We start from the raw sequence: 18,339 nt of genomic DNA, 5'->3' as shown, positions 1-18,339 counted from the left end.
ATTTCCCTTGGTATTTGATGGCACTTTGGGAAAGTACAAAGGTACCCCAATATCCCTGGAGGTTGACCCCTTAGTACCTCCCACCCAACTGAAGCCTCGCTGTGTTCCTCTGGCCATTAAAAATAAGATAGATGCCAAGCTTGTCTGGCTAATCACCTTGGGAATCCTAGAGCCGGTAGACCAGGCAAAGTGGGAGACACCACTGGTCACCGTTATTAAGCTTGATGGTTCGGTGTGTTTGTGTGGAGATTATAAGTGCACCATTAACAGAGCACTCACCCCCCATTCATACCCTGTGCCAATGGTCTCCCATCTGTTGCATTCATTAGGGGGGGGAACATTTTCACGAAAATTGATCTTTCAAGGGCAGATCAGCAGTTTCCTGTAGACAATGAAACTGCTGATTGGCAGACCATTGTCACGCACCGTGGAGCGTTCAAATGCACTAGGCTGCAGTTTGGTATCAGCTCAGCCCCTGGAATTTTTCAGTGGCTAATGGAAAGCTATTATATGGAATTGAGAGTCAGGTCATATGACTATGGGGATGATGCAATGGTCGTAAGTGTGAAAAATTGCCATAAGTCATTTTTTCATTGCTTTTGTAACTTTGAATAGTCATTAAATAAACTATTGTAAGTTGATCTGCATGTCTTTTTCTCTTTTGAAAAAGATCTGCATATCTTTTTCTCTTTTGAAGGGCAGTCCTCTTCATTTTAAACAAATAACATTATAAGAAGAATAAACAGGGGGAGTCTTGATTTTTCGGCCATTATTTCCAGATTGACTGCTGTTCCCTATAAGCCAGTTTTACAAATTTCTGTGTCTTACTTCTCCTTTTGTCCCAGTTGCTTCCATCTAAAATTCTCCATTTTGTTTTGATTTGGGAAGCTGGTTTGATCTGCAATGCCCACTCTCAAACACTGAATGAGTCCTCATTCCTATTCAGCTTTTTGTCCAGCTGGCTTAATCACTACAACTCCAATCACTGTCTATTTCCAGATAATGTTTGAGTGCCATTGGCAAGGGATTATCAACTGTATTTTTTGTTCCTTATTGGAATATGCCAGAAATAGAACAAATAAGCCAAGCTCCACACAACCCCTCCTCTCTCCCTCTCCCTCCCTCTCTCTCACACATGAACATATATCAATAACTATAGCACTTTTTTCTTTAAAAGTTAAGCTTTCAGATCTATGATAAATATACATTTACCATAGATCTCAATGCTTAACTTTTAAATAATTTGCTCATTTATCTAGAACAGTGTTTTTCAACCAGTGTGCCGTGGCACACTAGTGTGCCGTGAGACATGGCCAGGTGTGCCGTGAAGCTCAGAGAGAGAAAGCAAGCAAGAGAGAGAGAGAAAGAGAAAGAAAGCAAGAGAGAGAAAGAGCGAGAGAGAAAGAGAACAAGAGAGAAAGAAAGCAAGAGAGAGAGAAAGAGAACAAGAGAAAGAAAGTAAGAGAAAGAGAGAGAAAGAAAGAGAGAGAAAGAGGGAGGGAAGGAGAGAGAGACAAAGACATAGAGGGAGGTGGGGAGGGAGAGAGAAAGAGAGCAAAAAAGAGAGGAAGGAAGAGAAAGAGGGAGAGAGAAATAGAGCGAAAGGGAGGAAGAGAGAGAATTTTTTTGTCCAAACCTTTTTTAGCGCCCCCCCGCCCCACTCAATGTGCCCCAGGGTTTCGTAAATGTAAAAAATGTGCCGTGGCTCAAAAAAGGTTGAAAATCACTGATCTAGAATATCAGAGATTTCTAGATAAATCCAGAATTACAGAGGCTTCTAGATAAATATAAAATACCTCAATATGGAATGGACAACAACAATTATTCATAATTGATCACCACTACTGTAATCAATTCCAATCTGTTCCAGGTAGTCTACCCTCTTCAAAGACAAGATCTGTTTCCAAAACAGTTACAGGAAGATGGTCTAGTTTTTATTCCCAGGTGCAATTACTTACAGCTATAGGAATAGATATACTCAGGGATCAAAACTGAAATATGTATGTATAGCCATCCAATTGATATAATTATAATTCTGGATGGTCTATCTCAACGGAAACAAAAGATAAGAAAATTACAATTAATACAAATAACATCAAAGAGGCCAAAATCAACATTAAAAAAGTATTCAACTCATCCATTTTCTGGCCCAATATTTGAAAGAAGACTAGGTCCATATAAAAGAAAATAATCATTTATAAATATATCCAGTATGCTCAATATAATTAAATATGGTGATATATGGTAATGGGGATAAAAGCACTAGTTGAGTCAGAATTGTAGATTTCTTATGTTTATTTTTACCAAGTGTCTCTTGTTGTTCAACTCAGGCCTCACCAAAATAATGTAACATTTTGGAGAAAAGATAAAGCCCAAGCACCCAGCACTGGAAGCTAAAATGGAAAAGATCTCCACGGCTACCATGTATTTTCCCTTGGAGCTCAGATAGGCTGGAAGGAATGTCAGCCAAACAGTGCAAAACACCAGCATGCTGAATGTGATGAACTTGGCTTCATTAAAACTGTCAGGTAATTTCCTAGCTAAAAATGCCACAACAAAACTTACAATGGCTAGGAAACCCATAAAGCCCAGGGTGAAATAGAACATGATGGGATGACCTTCATTACATTGTAGTATCATTTCTTCAGTCACTGAATGCAAATCCAAATCAGGGAAAGGGGGAGAGGTAGCCAGCCACACAATACAAATTAGGGCTTGAATGAAGGAACAAGAAAATATAATGGAATTAGCAAAACTCTTCCCCAACCATTTCCTCATTCGAGATCCAGGCTTGGTAGCCATGAAAGCAAAAATCACTATGATGGTTTTGGCCAATATGCAAGAGACTGCTATGGTGAAAATCATGCCAAAGGAAGTTTGCCGAAGGAGGCATTTCCACTGTTCAGGCTTGCCAAGGAACAGAAAAGAACAAAGAAAAGAAAATAGTAGAGAGATCAGTAGAATATAGCTGAGACTTCGGTTGTTGGCTTTGACGATGGGCGTTTCCTTGTGTTTCATGAAGATTCCAAGCACCAAAGCTGTGAAGAAAGAAAAGCAGAGAGCCAACATAGCCAGGATGATCCCCAATGGTTCTGTATAAGACAGAAAGATTATTTGTTTAGGAAGGCATCCATCCTTGAATCTGTTTGGGTACTGGTCCTTAGGACATTCAAAACAATCATCTATATCTGAAAAATAAGATGATACATTCATACTTTATCAGTATAGTAAGAGCACTAGCAATAACATTTAGACATATATTGCTCCATAGTGCTTTACAGCACCCCCTCAGTGATTTAAAATGTCAGCATTGCTCCCAACAATCTGGGTCCTCATTTGCTGCTCTTGGAAGGATGGAAGGATGAGTCAACCTTGAGTCAGTCAGGATTGAATTTTTGGCTGTGGCCAGAATTAACTTGCAATATTGCATATTAACCAACGCACCACAGCAATTATATTGATAATAATCCAAAGCTGAATTCTTTCCTTAAATAAAAGTAAAGTTTGAAGAAGAAGAAAAAAATTGGAAAGTGCCATTTTCTGATGAAATAAGAGATTTCAACTTATAGTTGTCTTGATTATCTCTTTTTATACTGAAATGCTTTCCAGTTACCTCCTAAATCTAGCTATCCTCTCATAGAAATAGAAAAATGAAGAAAAAAGTATAAAATCAAAGCTACTTATTTTACACATTTTTAAATTAATGACCTCTTTGTTAATCCATTTACTTTTTCACCAATTTTTTCATAAAAAGTAAAATGGATATTAACTCTTTTTTTAAAAAAAAGAAACAAACAATTAAAATGTGGCAGAAACAATGGCACTAAAGAACATTCTAGTTCACTGGGATTTTAATTTTTCTGAAATAGGAAGATTGAGAATGAGCAAATAAGGGGAAAATATTGCAGGAAAGCAGGAGAAGAAAAAAAGAGAAGTGTAGAGAAGGGGAGAAAAAGGGAAAGGAGAAGAGACGAGTGGAGGGGATGTGGGGACATGAGGGGGGATGTGGAGGAGGGTAGGGTAGGGTAGGGTATAGGAGAGGAGAGGAGAGGAGAGACGAGAAGAGAAGAGAAGAGGAGAGAAGAGAAGAGGCCTTACAAATTCAGAGAAAGCTTTGTTTGCAAGCAATGTATATTTTGGATTAATAGAAATACTGCATGTAGCCAAATTTGTTCACAAGCCTTCCTCTATGTATAGCTATTTATTACCTTCCTTGTCTGAAATCTTCCCATCTGAACAGGGAATGCAATTATAGCAGCAGAATTGTTCCCCTTCCTTCTTAGACTTAGCATACCCTAAACGACAATGGGGATTACACAGAGAAAGGGGTTGTATCTGAACAAAAACAGAATAAAGTTAGTTTAAATTTTATAACTCAATAGACAATATATGGCTTGGGAAGACAGGCTGATAGAATGAGAAGACTTTTATATATGTATTTATTTCTATTATTTTTTCTGAGATAATTCAGTTCATATATTTTTGTTTTGTTTTGCTATAAACTCAAATAAAACAAAGCTGGGTGAGTTAAAGATATCAGGCAAGAATAATAACAACAATACCAGCAACATCAACAATCCATTAAGACTGAGTCCAATAACATTTGAGTAGGTTGAAAATTCTGTGAAATAAAACTGGCTTTTATGCTCTTCTAAATTACGTAATACACCCTATTTTTCCTCAGAGGATAATTTTATACTGAAATCATGTATGGATCATGCCTTTCTAATTGATTAAAAATATACTCATACACAGGATAATTTTTCATTTCATTTTAAATTTCTAGGAACTATATTAACATGATCTCCTCCGGCCTCTCCTTCTCCTCCTTCTGCTCCTCATCCTCCCTATCAGTTTTATTCCTTCCACTCAGTCTTGATTCCTTGTGGCAAATAGTCCTATCATTTTATTAGCAAGGTTTCCTGAAGTGGTTGATTCTTACATCCTTCTTAGGGTTGAGAGGTCCTAGGTCCTAGACTGAAAGCTATCCACCTGACCTTTTGCCTAGGACAAAACTAGAACTGTAATCCCCCAGTTTTTACCTTGATGCTTTAATCATTACACCACTTGGCTCTGGCTTCAAAAGGATCATATTTAACCTTTTAACCATTGTGGTATAAGAAGAAGAAAGCTGAGTTGTGAATTTCTAAAATTATGTAGGCTTCAAAATAATATTAGACCTTAAACGAATAGGTATATATTGGAGTACTAGTTAGGATGATTGCCTAAGAATAATGAAATGTTTGTAATCAACTATGCAAAAGCAATTTCGAAAGGGAGAAGGTCATTGTGGAAGAGGAGGAGAGGGATATTAACAAATTTGCTGAGGCTGAGTGGAGGCTGTTTGGAGGCTCTACAGAGACCGTGCATGGACTGTAGAGAATGAGGAGAGCCAGAGATGTCGCCCCAAAAGAACAATAGACATCAGAGAATGACCGGAATGACTGACGAGAGCTGGGGGTGTTGCAAACACATTGGAGCCCAAGGTATACCAACAGGAATGGGGAATGCTGGCCGGTGGCAGCGGCCAGCACCAGAGAGATCACCGTACTTAGAGATTTGGACACTCTCATTGACTCTGACTTTTCTGGAACTCTGCCGACTTAGAATCTGGTGCCAGCTGCTGCTGATTTGCTTAAAGAACTACTAGTCAATCAACTATTCCTTGTATTTTTGTTACTAATTAGTATCTGTAGTTTTTAGTAGTCATTTAGTAATTTTAGTGCTAATTGTTGATAATTGTTATTTCTAATATTTTTAACATTTTTTACTTTTTTATCTAAATTATTAGGGGCTTTTAATGATGGATATATGTAATAATTGGAATGAATGGAATGAATGGGGTTACATGTATGGAATGGATGATTATGAAATGAATGCATATAGTGTAGATGGGATGCTTAGCTCACCTGGTGATGGAAGGGCAGGAGGGTTGGGGGAGCCTATCTCTGGGGTGGCAGAGGGCCAGAAAACTCCGGTAATGCTGGGGAGCGGCAGATATGGCGCGAGCCATGGGACAAGCCGTTTTGGGAGAAGAAGGGATCGCTGCCTGAAAGTGATCCCTTGTTCCAGCTCCATGAGCTCAACCCAGGGTACTGGGTTCAAGCTGCTGCTATTCAATGCCAGGTCAGTGGTAAATAAAGCTCTCGTCATCCAGGATTTGATCCTGGATGAGGAGGCCGACCTGGCATGTGTGACTGAAACTTGGCTGGGCCCAGAGGGAGGAGTTCCTCTCTTGGAAATCTACGTAGCTAAGTTTCAGGTATGGCATCATCCTCGACCCCAGAGAATGGGGGGAGGAGTGGTTATTATAGCCAAGGACAACCTTTGCCTATGTAGACTCGTTGCTCCTGAGATTGTGGGTTGTGAGTCCCTCCTGGTGAAGTTGGACTTAGGGGTTCAGGTGGGCTTGTTGCTCACGTACCTGCCTCCCAGCTACGTGACAACAACCCTGCTTGTGCTGCTCGAGGAGATGGCCGGGTTGGTGGTGGAGTTCCACGGACTTATCGTCCTGGGGGAATTCAATTTACCATTACTCAGTGGTTCCTCTGGGTTAGCACAGGAGTTCAGGGCCACATGACAGCCATGGACCTGACTCAAGTAGTTCAGGGTCTGACTCATGAGGGGGGGACATGCACTCGACATGGTATTCCTCTCAGAGCAACTGAGTAATGGTCTGAGACTAAGGGGCTTAGAAGGGTTGCCTTTGTCATGGTCAGATCATTTTCTACTGTGGCTTGATTTCCTGGCTCCAATCCTCCTCCGCAGGGAGGCGGAACCGACTAGATGGTTCCACCCCAGATGCCTAATGGACCCTGAGGGCTTTCAAAGGGCGTTTGGGGTTTTACCAGATTCACTCGTCCACAGCAAAGTCTCTTGCTGTGGCCTGGAATAGGGCTGCAACAGAGGCTCTTGACCGAATTGCGCCATTGCGATCTCTCTGTGGCACTAGATCCCAGAGAGCTCCTTGGTTGACCGAGGAGCTCCGGGAGTTGAAATGCCAGAAGAGATGTCTAGAGAAGTGATGGAGGAAGAGTAAATCTGAACCCGACCGAACACTTGTAAGAGTTCACATTAAGACGTACAAATTGGCGCTCAAGGTGGCAAGATGCACGTATCATGCTGCCTTGATTGCATCAGTGGAATCCTGCCCGGCCACTCTGTTTAGGTAACCTGCTCCCTTCTGAACCAGGGGGGAGTTGGGGAGCCCTTGTAGAGCAGTGCCGAGGAATTTAACTCATTTTTCGCTGATAAAGTCAGATCTGGGCGGACCTCAACTCTGATTGGACAGCAGTGTCAGCTGACAACGAGTCAGTTGAGGTGACTGGGGCACGTCCTTGTCCACCTATCTGGGAGGAGTTTGACTTGGTGACACCTTATGAAGTGGACAAGGCCATTGGAGCTGTGAGTTCCACCACCTGCTTACTGTATCTGTGTCCCTCTTGGTTGCTTTCGGCCAGCTGAGAGGTGATACGGAGCTGGGTCCAGGAGATTGTCAATGCTTCTTTGGGGAGGGAGTCCTTCCTGGCTCCCTACAAGGTGGCACTCATGCACCCCCTCCTCAAGAAGCCTTCCCTGGACCCAGCCGTGCTTAATAACTATCGTCCAGTCTCCAACCTCCCCTTTATGGGGAAGGTTATTGAGAAGATGGTGGTGCTCAAACTCCAGTGGTCCTTGGAAGAAGCCAATTATCTAGGCCCACAGCAGTCAGGATTCAGGCCTGGCTACAGCATGGAAACTGCTTCAGTGGTGCTGATGGATGATCTCTGGCGGGCCCGGGACAGGGGCTTGTTCTGTATCCTGGTGCTTCTTGACCTCTCAGCGGCTTTTGACACCATCGACCATGGTATACTTCTGCACCGGCTGGAGGGTTTGGGAGTGGGAGGCACTGTTCTTCAGTGGTTCTCCTCCTACCTCTCTGGTCGGTCGTAGTTGGTGTTAGTGGAGGGTCAGAGGTCGACCTCTAGGTCTCTCCCTTGTGGAGTGCCTCAGGGGTCGGTCCTATCCCCCCTGCTATTTAATCTACATGAAACTTCTGGGTGAGATCATCCAAGGGCATGGGGTGAGGTATCATCAGTATGCTGATGATACCCAGTTATACATCTCCAACCCATGTCCAGTCAGCGAAGCAGTGGAAGTGATGTGCCAGTGCCTGGAGGCTGTTGGGGTCTGGATGGGTGTCAACAAGCTCAAACGCAACCCTGACAAGATGGAGTGGCTGTGGGTTTTGCCTCCCAAGAACAATTCCATCTGTCTGTCCATCACCCTGGGGAGAATTACTGCCCCCCTCGGAGTGGGTCTGCAAATTGGGCATCCTCCTTAATCCACAGCTGATATTGGAGCATCATCTTTCGGCTGTGGCGAGGGGGGCATTTGCACAGGTTTGCCTGGTGCACCAGTTGCGGCCCTATTTGGACATGGAGTCATTGCTCACAGTGGTTCATGCCCTCATCACCTCAAGGTTCGACTACTGCAACGCTCTCTACATGGGGCTACCTTTGAAAAGTGTTCGGAAACTTCAGATTGTGCAGAATGCGGCCGCAAGCGCTATAGTGGGGTTACCTAGGTTTGGCCACGTCTCTCCAACACTCCATGACTTACATTGGCTTCCAATCAGTTTCCGGTCACAATTCAAAGTGTTGGTAATGACCTATAAAGCCCTACATGGCATTGGACCAGAATATCTCCAGGACCGTCTTCTGCTGCACGAATCCCAGTGGCATACACATCTAATAAATTATTATTATTATTATTATTATTATTATTATTATTATTATTATTATTAATTTTATAACATGTATTTGCAAAGTAAATAATTTGAGAGGCTATTTTGGTCGAGGAATATTAAAAAAAACTTTGGAAATAAGGAACTGAAAGTACCAAATGATAGGAGATTTCACATGTATACACAAGAATGTGCTAATTAATTGGAAGTATAATTCCATTTATTAAGGGGCTGTCTGAAAAAAAGTATAAAACAAGATGGGTCTTAGATTGGGCCCACTGGCCATAGCTATTCCTTGCTGGACCTAAATATTGTTTCTGCCCCTCATTGCAATGGGTTACTAACGTACAGTATGTTGCGTTATGATTGCTTTTCATATTCCACATTGTTCATGAAATAAACCTCTGAATCTTTGTATTTCTGTCTCCTGTCTCGCTTATTGGGGTATTTTTATGACAGTGGACAACAACTTTAAAACAGTTTCACATGCACTTCAACCCTACCTGGTTAAATATCCCAGGCCACATAATGGCATCTTCTTGGATAGTAAGAATTTCACCCGAGGATTCCTGTGTGTCTATTTTACCAATTCTAACTCTGAGAAAAGATTTATTGGGGAACACAATCCAATTCAAAATATTGAAACCACCAACTAATTCCCCATTCTGATCAAAAGAAATCTCTTCCTCAACACTGTTATTGAATGAGGTACTTCTCAAATAATGGTGGAGCTAAATTCGGAGAAAAGAGAAACATGTGAAAAACAAAATAAGTCTCAATAGTGGACAATGCAGTTCCTGGAGAAAATAGAATAGAACTGAGATAGTAAACCTATGGCACACATGCCCAGTTCAGCTCTGCTGTTGGTCTTCAGGTCTCTGCCATGCAATCCAGAGCTCTATTATTGGCTACAGAGGCTTTCAGGAAAGGTTTGCTAGCTGCAAAAGATGTGGGCTGAGGTGTACAAGGCCTGGCTGCAACTATCTAAAGGTAAGTAGTAGGGCAGTTCCACTTCCCCATCCATACCCTAGCTTAATTTTTATCTGTGCACCCTGAATTGGGCATGGTCTTAATTATGTCTTATTGGGGAGTGGTATGGCTTATATTGGGCATACATGTAAAACTCAAGCTATGGCTTACTTACTCAAAAGTACCATTTTGGATATCGATAATAGAAGTATTTATGCACCCCAATAGACTAAACTGGTCTAATATTTTAAGATATAAGGATATACTGACACAATCATTGAAGTTAAAACCTCTTCAGGAATTAGAAAAACAAGGCATAAAACTGGATTGGTTTATGTATTTACAGTTACAATCAAGATTTGAGAAAGACATTAAAACAGAAGGTATTAACTTACAAAAAACAGAATTAGATCAAATCTTATTGGGTCAGGATGTTAACTTGATCAAAAAAATTTACAAATACTTTTTAATGATTGAATTAGAATTCAAGCAGGTTAAGGACATAATGATAAAATGGATGAGAAATACAGGACATACAATAGACAGAGATTTTTGGCAGCAATTATGGGAGAGAAATTATGACAATGTCAACTGCCTTTAAGGTAAATATGTATAAGATGTTTTATAGATGGCATACATCACCACAAAAGCTAGCAAAAATGTTTCAGAATCTGTCGATGAACTGTTGGAAATGCAGCGAGTTACCTGGCTCATTCTATCACATATGGTGGACTTGTCCGGAAGCACGTAAATTTTGGACACAAATTCAACATTGGATTCAGAAGATTTTAAGAAAGACTGTTGATCTTAGATCCGAGATATACCTTCTGGGTATTTTACCAGATAATTTTGATAAAGAAGAGACATATTTAATTATACATATAATTACAGCAGCTAGGATTGTATATGCACAATGTTGGAAACTGAATAGGATACCAACGGAAAGGGAAGTTTTGAGAAAAATTATGGATTGTGCAGAGATGAGTAGATTGACTTTGAAACTTAAAGATAAACAAGACTTGGATTATTATAAAATTTGGGGAAAGTTTTATGATTGAATAGAAAATTAAGAGATACATTATATATGTATTAGTAATTGGTTAATTTTCAAAAAATTGAAACAAGAGAATTTGATTCAGCTTTGCAAGCCAGTTGGCAAAGATGAGAAATGGTGGTAGCATTATATAATGAGATAACACAAAATTTACTTATTGTTTAGATTTAAACATATAGAACTTTATTTTACGATGTAGGTGACATATTATGAATAGCTTCTTTTAAAAAAGATACATATATAGAGAGATAATTTTTAATTAGCTATATGATATAAGATTAAATTTAGTTAAAAGAGGTTTTATTATTCTATACATTGTTATAAACTTTTGTAGTAAGACGGTGAGGGAAAAACTTTAAGTTAGAATTTTAAGAATTGCTAATAATGTATAAAATTACCAGAAAATTTTATATGGGGAGGGATAAGACCCTCCATGGAGTGAGTAATGAGAAAAGAAAATTTGTATATGATTGATTTTAAGCATTATTGTTGGGTTTAAATATATTGTTTTATTTCATGGTGGAGAAAAAATAAAAAATCTTATACAAAAAAAAAAGTATCATGGTCTGAAAATCAAAGATGAAAGACTATGGTATAAACTGGCAGTAGTGAACTCAATGGTTATTGTCTTACTGAGAAAGATACCAAAAAGTCTTGCATTATTCTTAGGAACACTGGCAAAATTTCCGTACTTCTTAGATGATTATTAAAATGTCGGCGTCACCATAAATTCATAGAGTATGGCTGAAAAAATGAAGTAGATCCAATAAGCTACTGTAGAGAGAGAATTTGATCCCTGTTTGTGCAATGAAGGGATCTCTTCAGAGAAAGTCCTTTTCTTTGAAGTCCTAAGCAAGTTTCTAACAGCTGTAATAATATTTTATTTTTTTCTTCCAAATTATAACAGAATAACGAGAGGGATATTGACCTTCAAGTCCAACTCTCTGCTCAATACCAAATAGTTGTCCAATTCTCTTCTTAATCACATCTAGTGATGGAGCACCCACAACTTCTGGAGGCAAGTTGTTTCACAGATTAATTATTCTCACAGTCAGGAAATATCTCCTTAGTTTTAAGTTGCTTGTCTCTTTCTTTAGATTCCATCTATTGCTTCTTATTCTACCTTCAGGTACTTTGGATAATAGGTTGACTCTTTCTTGTTTGTGGTAGTTAGAGGTGGTATTCAGCCAGTTTGCAGTAGTTTGGGTGGACTGGTAGTGGTCATTTTGACCAGTTTGGAGAACCAGCAAATAACACCTTTGATTAGCTCCTGCCATTCCCTATCCAATATTTCCTTTTTTTGGTAGCTCAGCTGACTCATGTGACAGAGCAATTAGCTGTGCCTCAGCTGAGCTAAACAATAGCTCAGCTTACCAGCATTGACAGAAAGGGCTATCTTAGAGTGTTGCCACATTTTCAGACAGCACATTTGAGCCAAGTACATGCACAGAAGTTTATACATCTTCACGCCTGCACTCACATTTTTGCTGCTGCTGGGTGAACCGGTAGTAAATTGGTGATAGCCCCAAATACTGCTATCATGTCACCTCCAATACTTATTTCCTTATAACAACACTAAACAATACATATTTTTTAACAGAGGCCACATTTGAGGCACTTTCATTGATATATATCACATTTAGCCCAATGTATTTGCTTGTACCATAGATTGTGCTCTATCCGATAATATTACCTTCCATGGATGCTGATTGGAAAGATCCAAGCTCTTTGTCTTTACAAATGCATTTCGCTTATTCCTGGATGAGTACATGGCATGAAAAGCATGTGCTACAGCATATATTGCATTGTAAATGCTGTAGCTGTGACCAGTCATGCTCATTCCAAACAGAGTCATAGGAAGAGTCTCCAGATTCTCTTGCCCAGTGCATTGTTTTTCAACTCTCTCATCTGTTTCACTGTCAGAAAATGAGCAAGTAAAAGCATGCTGCCAAACTTCTGATAAGAAACCATCCCTTTTTTCTGAAAGGGGGTTTCTCTTTTGAAGAAATTCATGGAATCCATGCAACTCTTTTGAGTGAAGGGCAAATGATAGGGCACCATGGAGGAAATTGATATCCCAGTGTCTTTGAAATGGTAACGATATGAATTCGATCTGGGCTGTCATGATCCAAACTTTAGCTTTTGTTTTCATTGTAATATTATCCCAGTCGACATATGCTTTCATGACTCTGAAAAACATCAGAGCATGAATTTCACCATGAATAACTACTACTTTGGCACTGCTTTCCATAACAACCTTCATTTTTTGGGTGCCCTCTTCAATGCTCTCAGGTATATAATCAGAAAAGGTTTGTTTTGGAAGCCGCTCGATGAAATTGAAACAGATCCCTTTTTGGGAAAAACTAGGGAGAACTTTCTCTATGAACTCCTCTGTAATATCCTCATTTTGATAAACCACCCCGATCCATATCCAGTTGAAATGCAACAGTAGCTGGAGAATCCCATTATACTGATGGGTCCGGTTTGGAAACATCTGATGGGAGAAGACAGCTTGAGTTTGTTCATTCATCACTGGAGCAGAGCCATATGTGATCTGAAGACATTAGAAAGACAAGAGAGGAAGACATAAACCTAAAATATAATATGTATGATTTTAGCCGTTGTAGGAGATGACTAGGGAGAGATCAAATGCATCACCAGTCTCACATCTCTTAGTGCCTTAGTGCCCACAAGAGGTTTACGTACAGCCCAAGTGTGGGTTCTGTTGTGGCCCGTCCACATCTTCACAGCTTGTCACGGATCCTGAGTATCAAGAGATGGTTATGCCCTGGTACCCTTGGCCTGTGTACCTGGCACCCGAGTATGACAGTGAAGAGGTCAGAGAGAATGTGCTATCAGAGGCTGAAAGTCAACCAGGGCCTTCTGCACCTCCTGAGGTGCACATGAGTGACTCAGGAGAAGAGGAGGAATCTCTTCTTCAGGGTATAAAATTTTTCTTTCACAAGTGCAATAAAACTGATCTTACTTGTGGCATCTTAAACATAGACAGGATGGTTGCCATATGAAGACAGACATGTGAATGAGCACCTCCAATGACTGCTAGCAAAATATTCCTGGTGTCACACATGTAGTTAGGGATGAATTGGCCCTTCCTAAAAAGAAGTTCCAATGAAGCAAGATATGTCCAGCGAGCTTTGAAATGACTATTATAAATATGGAAGCCCAAGGTGATATTGGGTAAAAGCTGGAGACTTTGATTGATCTCTTTTACAGCAAATGCCAAAGCCAGGATGTGTTGGTAAGTTTGAATCAGTATCCTGCAATGAGAATGGCATAGTGCAATATAATCATGTCTTCATAATAGGACATGGACTATACTTCCTTTCTAAATGTATTTAAGAAAGTGTATCAAAATGGCTCATATCTTGTAGGTCTACATAAGACTATTCACACCTAGATCAAATCTTCCCAAGCTAAGCATGCTGTATGAAATATAGAATTGGGAGGGAAAAAATCTTTAAAAATTCTGATAACATAAATATAACACTATTTTCAATGTTCCCAAAGGAGAGACATAATCTCCTTTAGAAAAACAATGGGTCTTCTTGCCTAAATGAGAGAATTATCTTTTAAATTCTCTAGGACACCAGGAGTCCTAAGTAGCCAAAGAGGAGAGCATAAAAACTTAGAACTATAAGTGTGTTCATTGGAGGCTTTATCAACTTGTTATGTGCCAATGTTTAGAACTATTATTTATCTCTAGGCCTAATTCACAGGTTTTGCCTTTGCTGGAAGTCTCTCATTCAACTACAACCAAGCCTGACTGTTTAGCTTTCTGAGCATAGGCATAGAATAATCATGCTAGCAACTTTTATTAACTGCAGTGGAGGAAAAGTGGAAATGTCCTAAATTTTATAAAGAGTAAAACAAAAGAACTATCTCATGAGTACTAGCTCAAATAACAATGGATTAGACTCAGAGATAGTTTTCACTTATCTTCCCTATCAGTTCATACATGCAGCCATCTCCGCACATGTGCACAGGCACCGACACATGCGCTTAGTCACACACAAGTCTTCTGTGCATGTGCCTTGCCTCAAAAACATGCACAAGTACGATAGAATAGAGCCAGGGTGAGGGGGCGGGCCCACCTGTGATTTCCACTACCAATTCAGGCTAACCTGCCCAAACCAGCCGAATAACACCTCTGTTGATTCCACCAGAAGAGCAAGAAGGTCTTCTGGAAGAACTAGAAGAAGACGACCTCATGAGAGAAATGCTAGCTATCAAGTATTAATGGAAACATTAGGAGCAATAGCAAAATAAAGATAATAATGTATCCATTGATATAGCTTGTTTTGTTCTGAAGTCTCGCTACTTACATAAGACCACTTGGAGAGCTCTGAAATGGATGTCTGTCAAAGTTCATGGCCTCTGAAAATACATAAATCAGGGACATGATGCCTCCAATTATAAGATCTCCTGGTTCATAATAGTTATGAAGTATAGGAACAGGGTCTCTGATGAAACACTGCATTGCAGTGTTTTTACCAGCTATCTGGGGGAGTAACATGAATCCATAAAGTAGTAATATTTCCATATTTCATATTTTCAATAAAGAGAAGGCATGTTTTTTTGACATTCTCAGCCAATGAGAGGAGAGGGGGGATAGGGAGAGGGAGATGGAGAGGGAGAGAGAGAGGAGCAGTGGAGATGAAGGTATCAGAGCCTGGTGCTCCTAAATAACATGCTGAGAAAAGAATAAGGACTATTTATATTTTTTTCTCCAGCCTCACTGTGCATTTTGGCATACAGTCACTCAAACTCCCCAAAGACAAGAAAAAGAAGGCATAACAATTATGGCTAATTTAATAATAACAAAGGAGTCAATGGTTCCATGAATTCTCTGCAGCACAGAAAAACAAACATGTTTAGTGAATATTTCATGTACTTTTATTGTGGAAAAACAATGAAATTTTAGTGCAAAAAAATCTGCTATAATTCTAAAGTTTCAAGAAAAGAAGGATAAAATATGCATAGGCATTTATTTATTGAGCAAATGAATATAGCTGATGCTTGAGGGGATTTTGTGGGGTGGGTGGGTAAGTATGCATGTTTGTATGTGTTGTCCCAAACAGTTTTTTTTTCAACAGGCAACTCGACTTTCAAGTTTTTATTTGAAGACACTTCACTTCTCAACCAAGAAGATTTTTCAGCTTGGACAGGATGGTGAAGAATGGAAGGAGTTAAACTCCTTGCAGACAGCTGGACATTTGCATTCTTTTTTGGGGTCATTAAGGTCACCTGACAGTTTATTTGTGTCATCAGGGTTGCTTGAGTGGTGCAAATTGGTGTGCCTTGGAACTGTTGAAAGGATTGTGTTGTCCACATAAATCTGTGTGTGTTCATCATTCACATTTTTGTCATAAAAGAACAACTGGAGCTCAGCAAATGGATTGTATCACAGATATTTTCTGAATTTAAAATAATAATAATAATAATAATAATAATAATAATAATAATAATAATAATAATAATAATGTGAGGCATTAATTAGATGGAAATCTCTGAGGCAACAAGACATAACTATGTCTACAATGGAGTCTATCATTGTCATCTACAGACTTAATATATTATAAGCAGTTTTGCAAGATCTGGATATTGATGTAAAGGAGCCATTTAATATACATGAGAATATACACAAGTCCTTTATTAGGTTAGTAATACAGAGGAGATACTTATCCATAGAGAATTATAATGTGCTACAATTTTACTGAGGAGAAAAAAAACTAATAAATGATATTGTCGCACTTGTCAAGTCTGAGGAATAGTAGACATACCTAGAATAAATCCAAATGTCACATAACATGGAGTAAATAGTACTTCCATCCATCCATCCATCCATCCATCCATCCATCCATCCATCCTTCCTTTGCAGATCAGGAAACATCAATTCATAAACATCTAGCAATTAGCAAGTTTGTAAATTTCAAGAGATTGTGTGTGTGTGTGGTGGGGTAGTGTGGGCCTGTAATACAGTGTGTTGTGGAGGCTGAGACTAGTGTGGATAGCTTGAGCTCATGGGTTCGAGGCTGCTGGGAATTTTTGGCCAGTGAAGTGCCGAGGCCAGAAGACGGTTATCCTTAGCCCCCAGGGGTGAACCGGGCCATGTGTTGTGTGTGTGTGTGTGTGTGTGAGAGAGAGAGACAGAGAGAGAGACAGAGAGAGTTCCTGAAAGATGCATTTTAAATGCTACAGTGAAGTTATAATGTCCATTTGTCAGTCTATATCAGGTGTCAAACTCAAGGCCTACTTGGTGCCAACCTGGAAAAATCAAAGGACTGGCCCATAATGCCTCTGCCAGTCAAAATGGGATCTATGAGGCCTCTGCACGGCCCATTTTTAGCTAGCAGAGTACTGCTGATGGCCAGGAGACCAAAAACAGGCTGCAGGGGGCCTCATGGGGCCTCTGCATGGCCTGTTTTTGGCTTCAGAGTGCTGCTGGAGGCTAGTGGGCAAAATGTTTGGTTGGTGCTGCAGTAGGCCATTTAGGTTAGATTAAATTAGATTTATTGGATTTATATGCCGCCCCTCTCCGCAGACTCGGGGCAGCTCACAACAATGGTAAAAAACAGTACATAGTAACAAATCTAATATTTAGACATCTAAATTACAGTTTTAGATTAAAAAGTCCAAAAAGAAACCCCAATATATAAAAAACAAGCACACAATCGAATCATACACAAAAACTACATGGGCAAGAGGGCGATGTTTCAAATCCCCCATGCCTGACGGCAGAGGTGGGTTTTAAGGAGTTTACGAAAGGCAAGGAGGGTGGGGGCAATCCTAATCTCTGGGGGGAGTTGGTTCCAGAGGGTTGGAGCCACCACAGAGAAGGCTCTTCCCCTGGGTCCCGCCAGACAACATTGTTTAGTTGATGGGACCCGGAGAAGGCCAACTCTGTGGGACCTAACCGGTCGCTGGGATTTGTGTGGCAGAAGGTGGTCTCGCAGATATCCTGGTCCGATGCCATGAAGGGCTTTATAGGTCATAACCAACACTTTGAATTGTGACCAGAAACTGATCAGCAGCCAAAACAGGGCAGACCGTGACCCAGTTTGGCTAGCAAGGAATCAATAATTAACCAATCTATTACCCTCCACTTAGAAACAAACAACCTACTCTCTAACAAACAATTTGGTTTGAGAAAAAAAATTATACTGTAATCTACAACTCCTACACTGCAAAAATATATGGAGTACACAACTCGATTTCTGGTTTATTTTTATCCTATTTGTTACATCTCCTTTTTGAATTTCTTCAGTTCTTGTGTAGATTATATAATTGACCTATAATTATTTCCTGAATTGGTCATTTAAATTAATTTTAAATTAAATATTACATTTAATACATTTCTAATTCATTTCAGTATCCATTTCTTCCATATATTTCTAATTTCTAATTTGTTTTCTATTGTATTTTGTCTAATAATAATATTTTCTTGATGAAAATATTAAATAGGAAATTATTTACTCAAATGCTTATCTGGATTATCTGTAGAGTTCTAGGAGCTGCTGGATAGATCACTAAAGCACATGTCCAAAAGGTACTTTTTCAAAATACAACAGGA

General features: G+C 39.8%; 1 protein-coding gene across 1 annotated transcript; it reads right to left on the bottom strand.

The window, feature by feature from the left end:
* Positions 1-2,271: 2,271 nt before the first annotated feature.
* Positions 2,272-15,219, bottom strand: LOC139154246 (vomeronasal type-2 receptor 26-like). The gene is made up of 6 exons (XM_070728674.1): positions 15,092-15,219; positions 13,735-13,912; positions 12,442-13,302; positions 9,229-9,456; positions 4,209-4,335; positions 2,272-3,188 (listed from the first exon to the last, which is right to left on the bottom strand). The coding sequence occupies exons 1-6, from the start codon at positions 15,166-15,168 to the stop codon at positions 2,272-2,274; spliced, it is 2,388 nt and encodes a 795-aa protein (XP_070584775.1). The 5' UTR covers positions 15,169-15,219.
* Between the last annotated feature and the right edge of the window lie 3,120 nt (positions 15,220-18,339).

This window comes from Erythrolamprus reginae, chromosome Z (genome assembly GCF_031021105.1).
Source record: "Erythrolamprus reginae isolate rEryReg1 chromosome Z, rEryReg1.hap1, whole genome shotgun sequence".
Taxonomy (NCBI): domain Eukaryota; kingdom Metazoa; phylum Chordata; class Lepidosauria; order Squamata; family Dipsadidae; genus Erythrolamprus; species Erythrolamprus reginae.
This window is presented reverse-complemented; position numbering and strand designations above follow the sequence as displayed.

Bases quoted from the DNA above. Each gene is read 5' to 3' on its own strand.
- LOC139154246 (XM_070728674.1), bottom strand. From the start codon at position 15,168: ATGTCCCTGATTTATGTATTTTCAGAGGCCATGAACTTTGACAGACAT. The intron at 13,913-15,091 runs GTAAGTAGCGAG...TATTTATAATAG, and splicing joins AGCTCTCCAAGTGGTCTTAT to TCATTTCAAAGCTCGCTGGA. The intron at 9,457-12,441 runs GTAATATTATCG...CTCCGAATTTAG, and splicing joins CCAATCAGCATCCATGGAAG to CTCCACCATTATTTGAGAAG.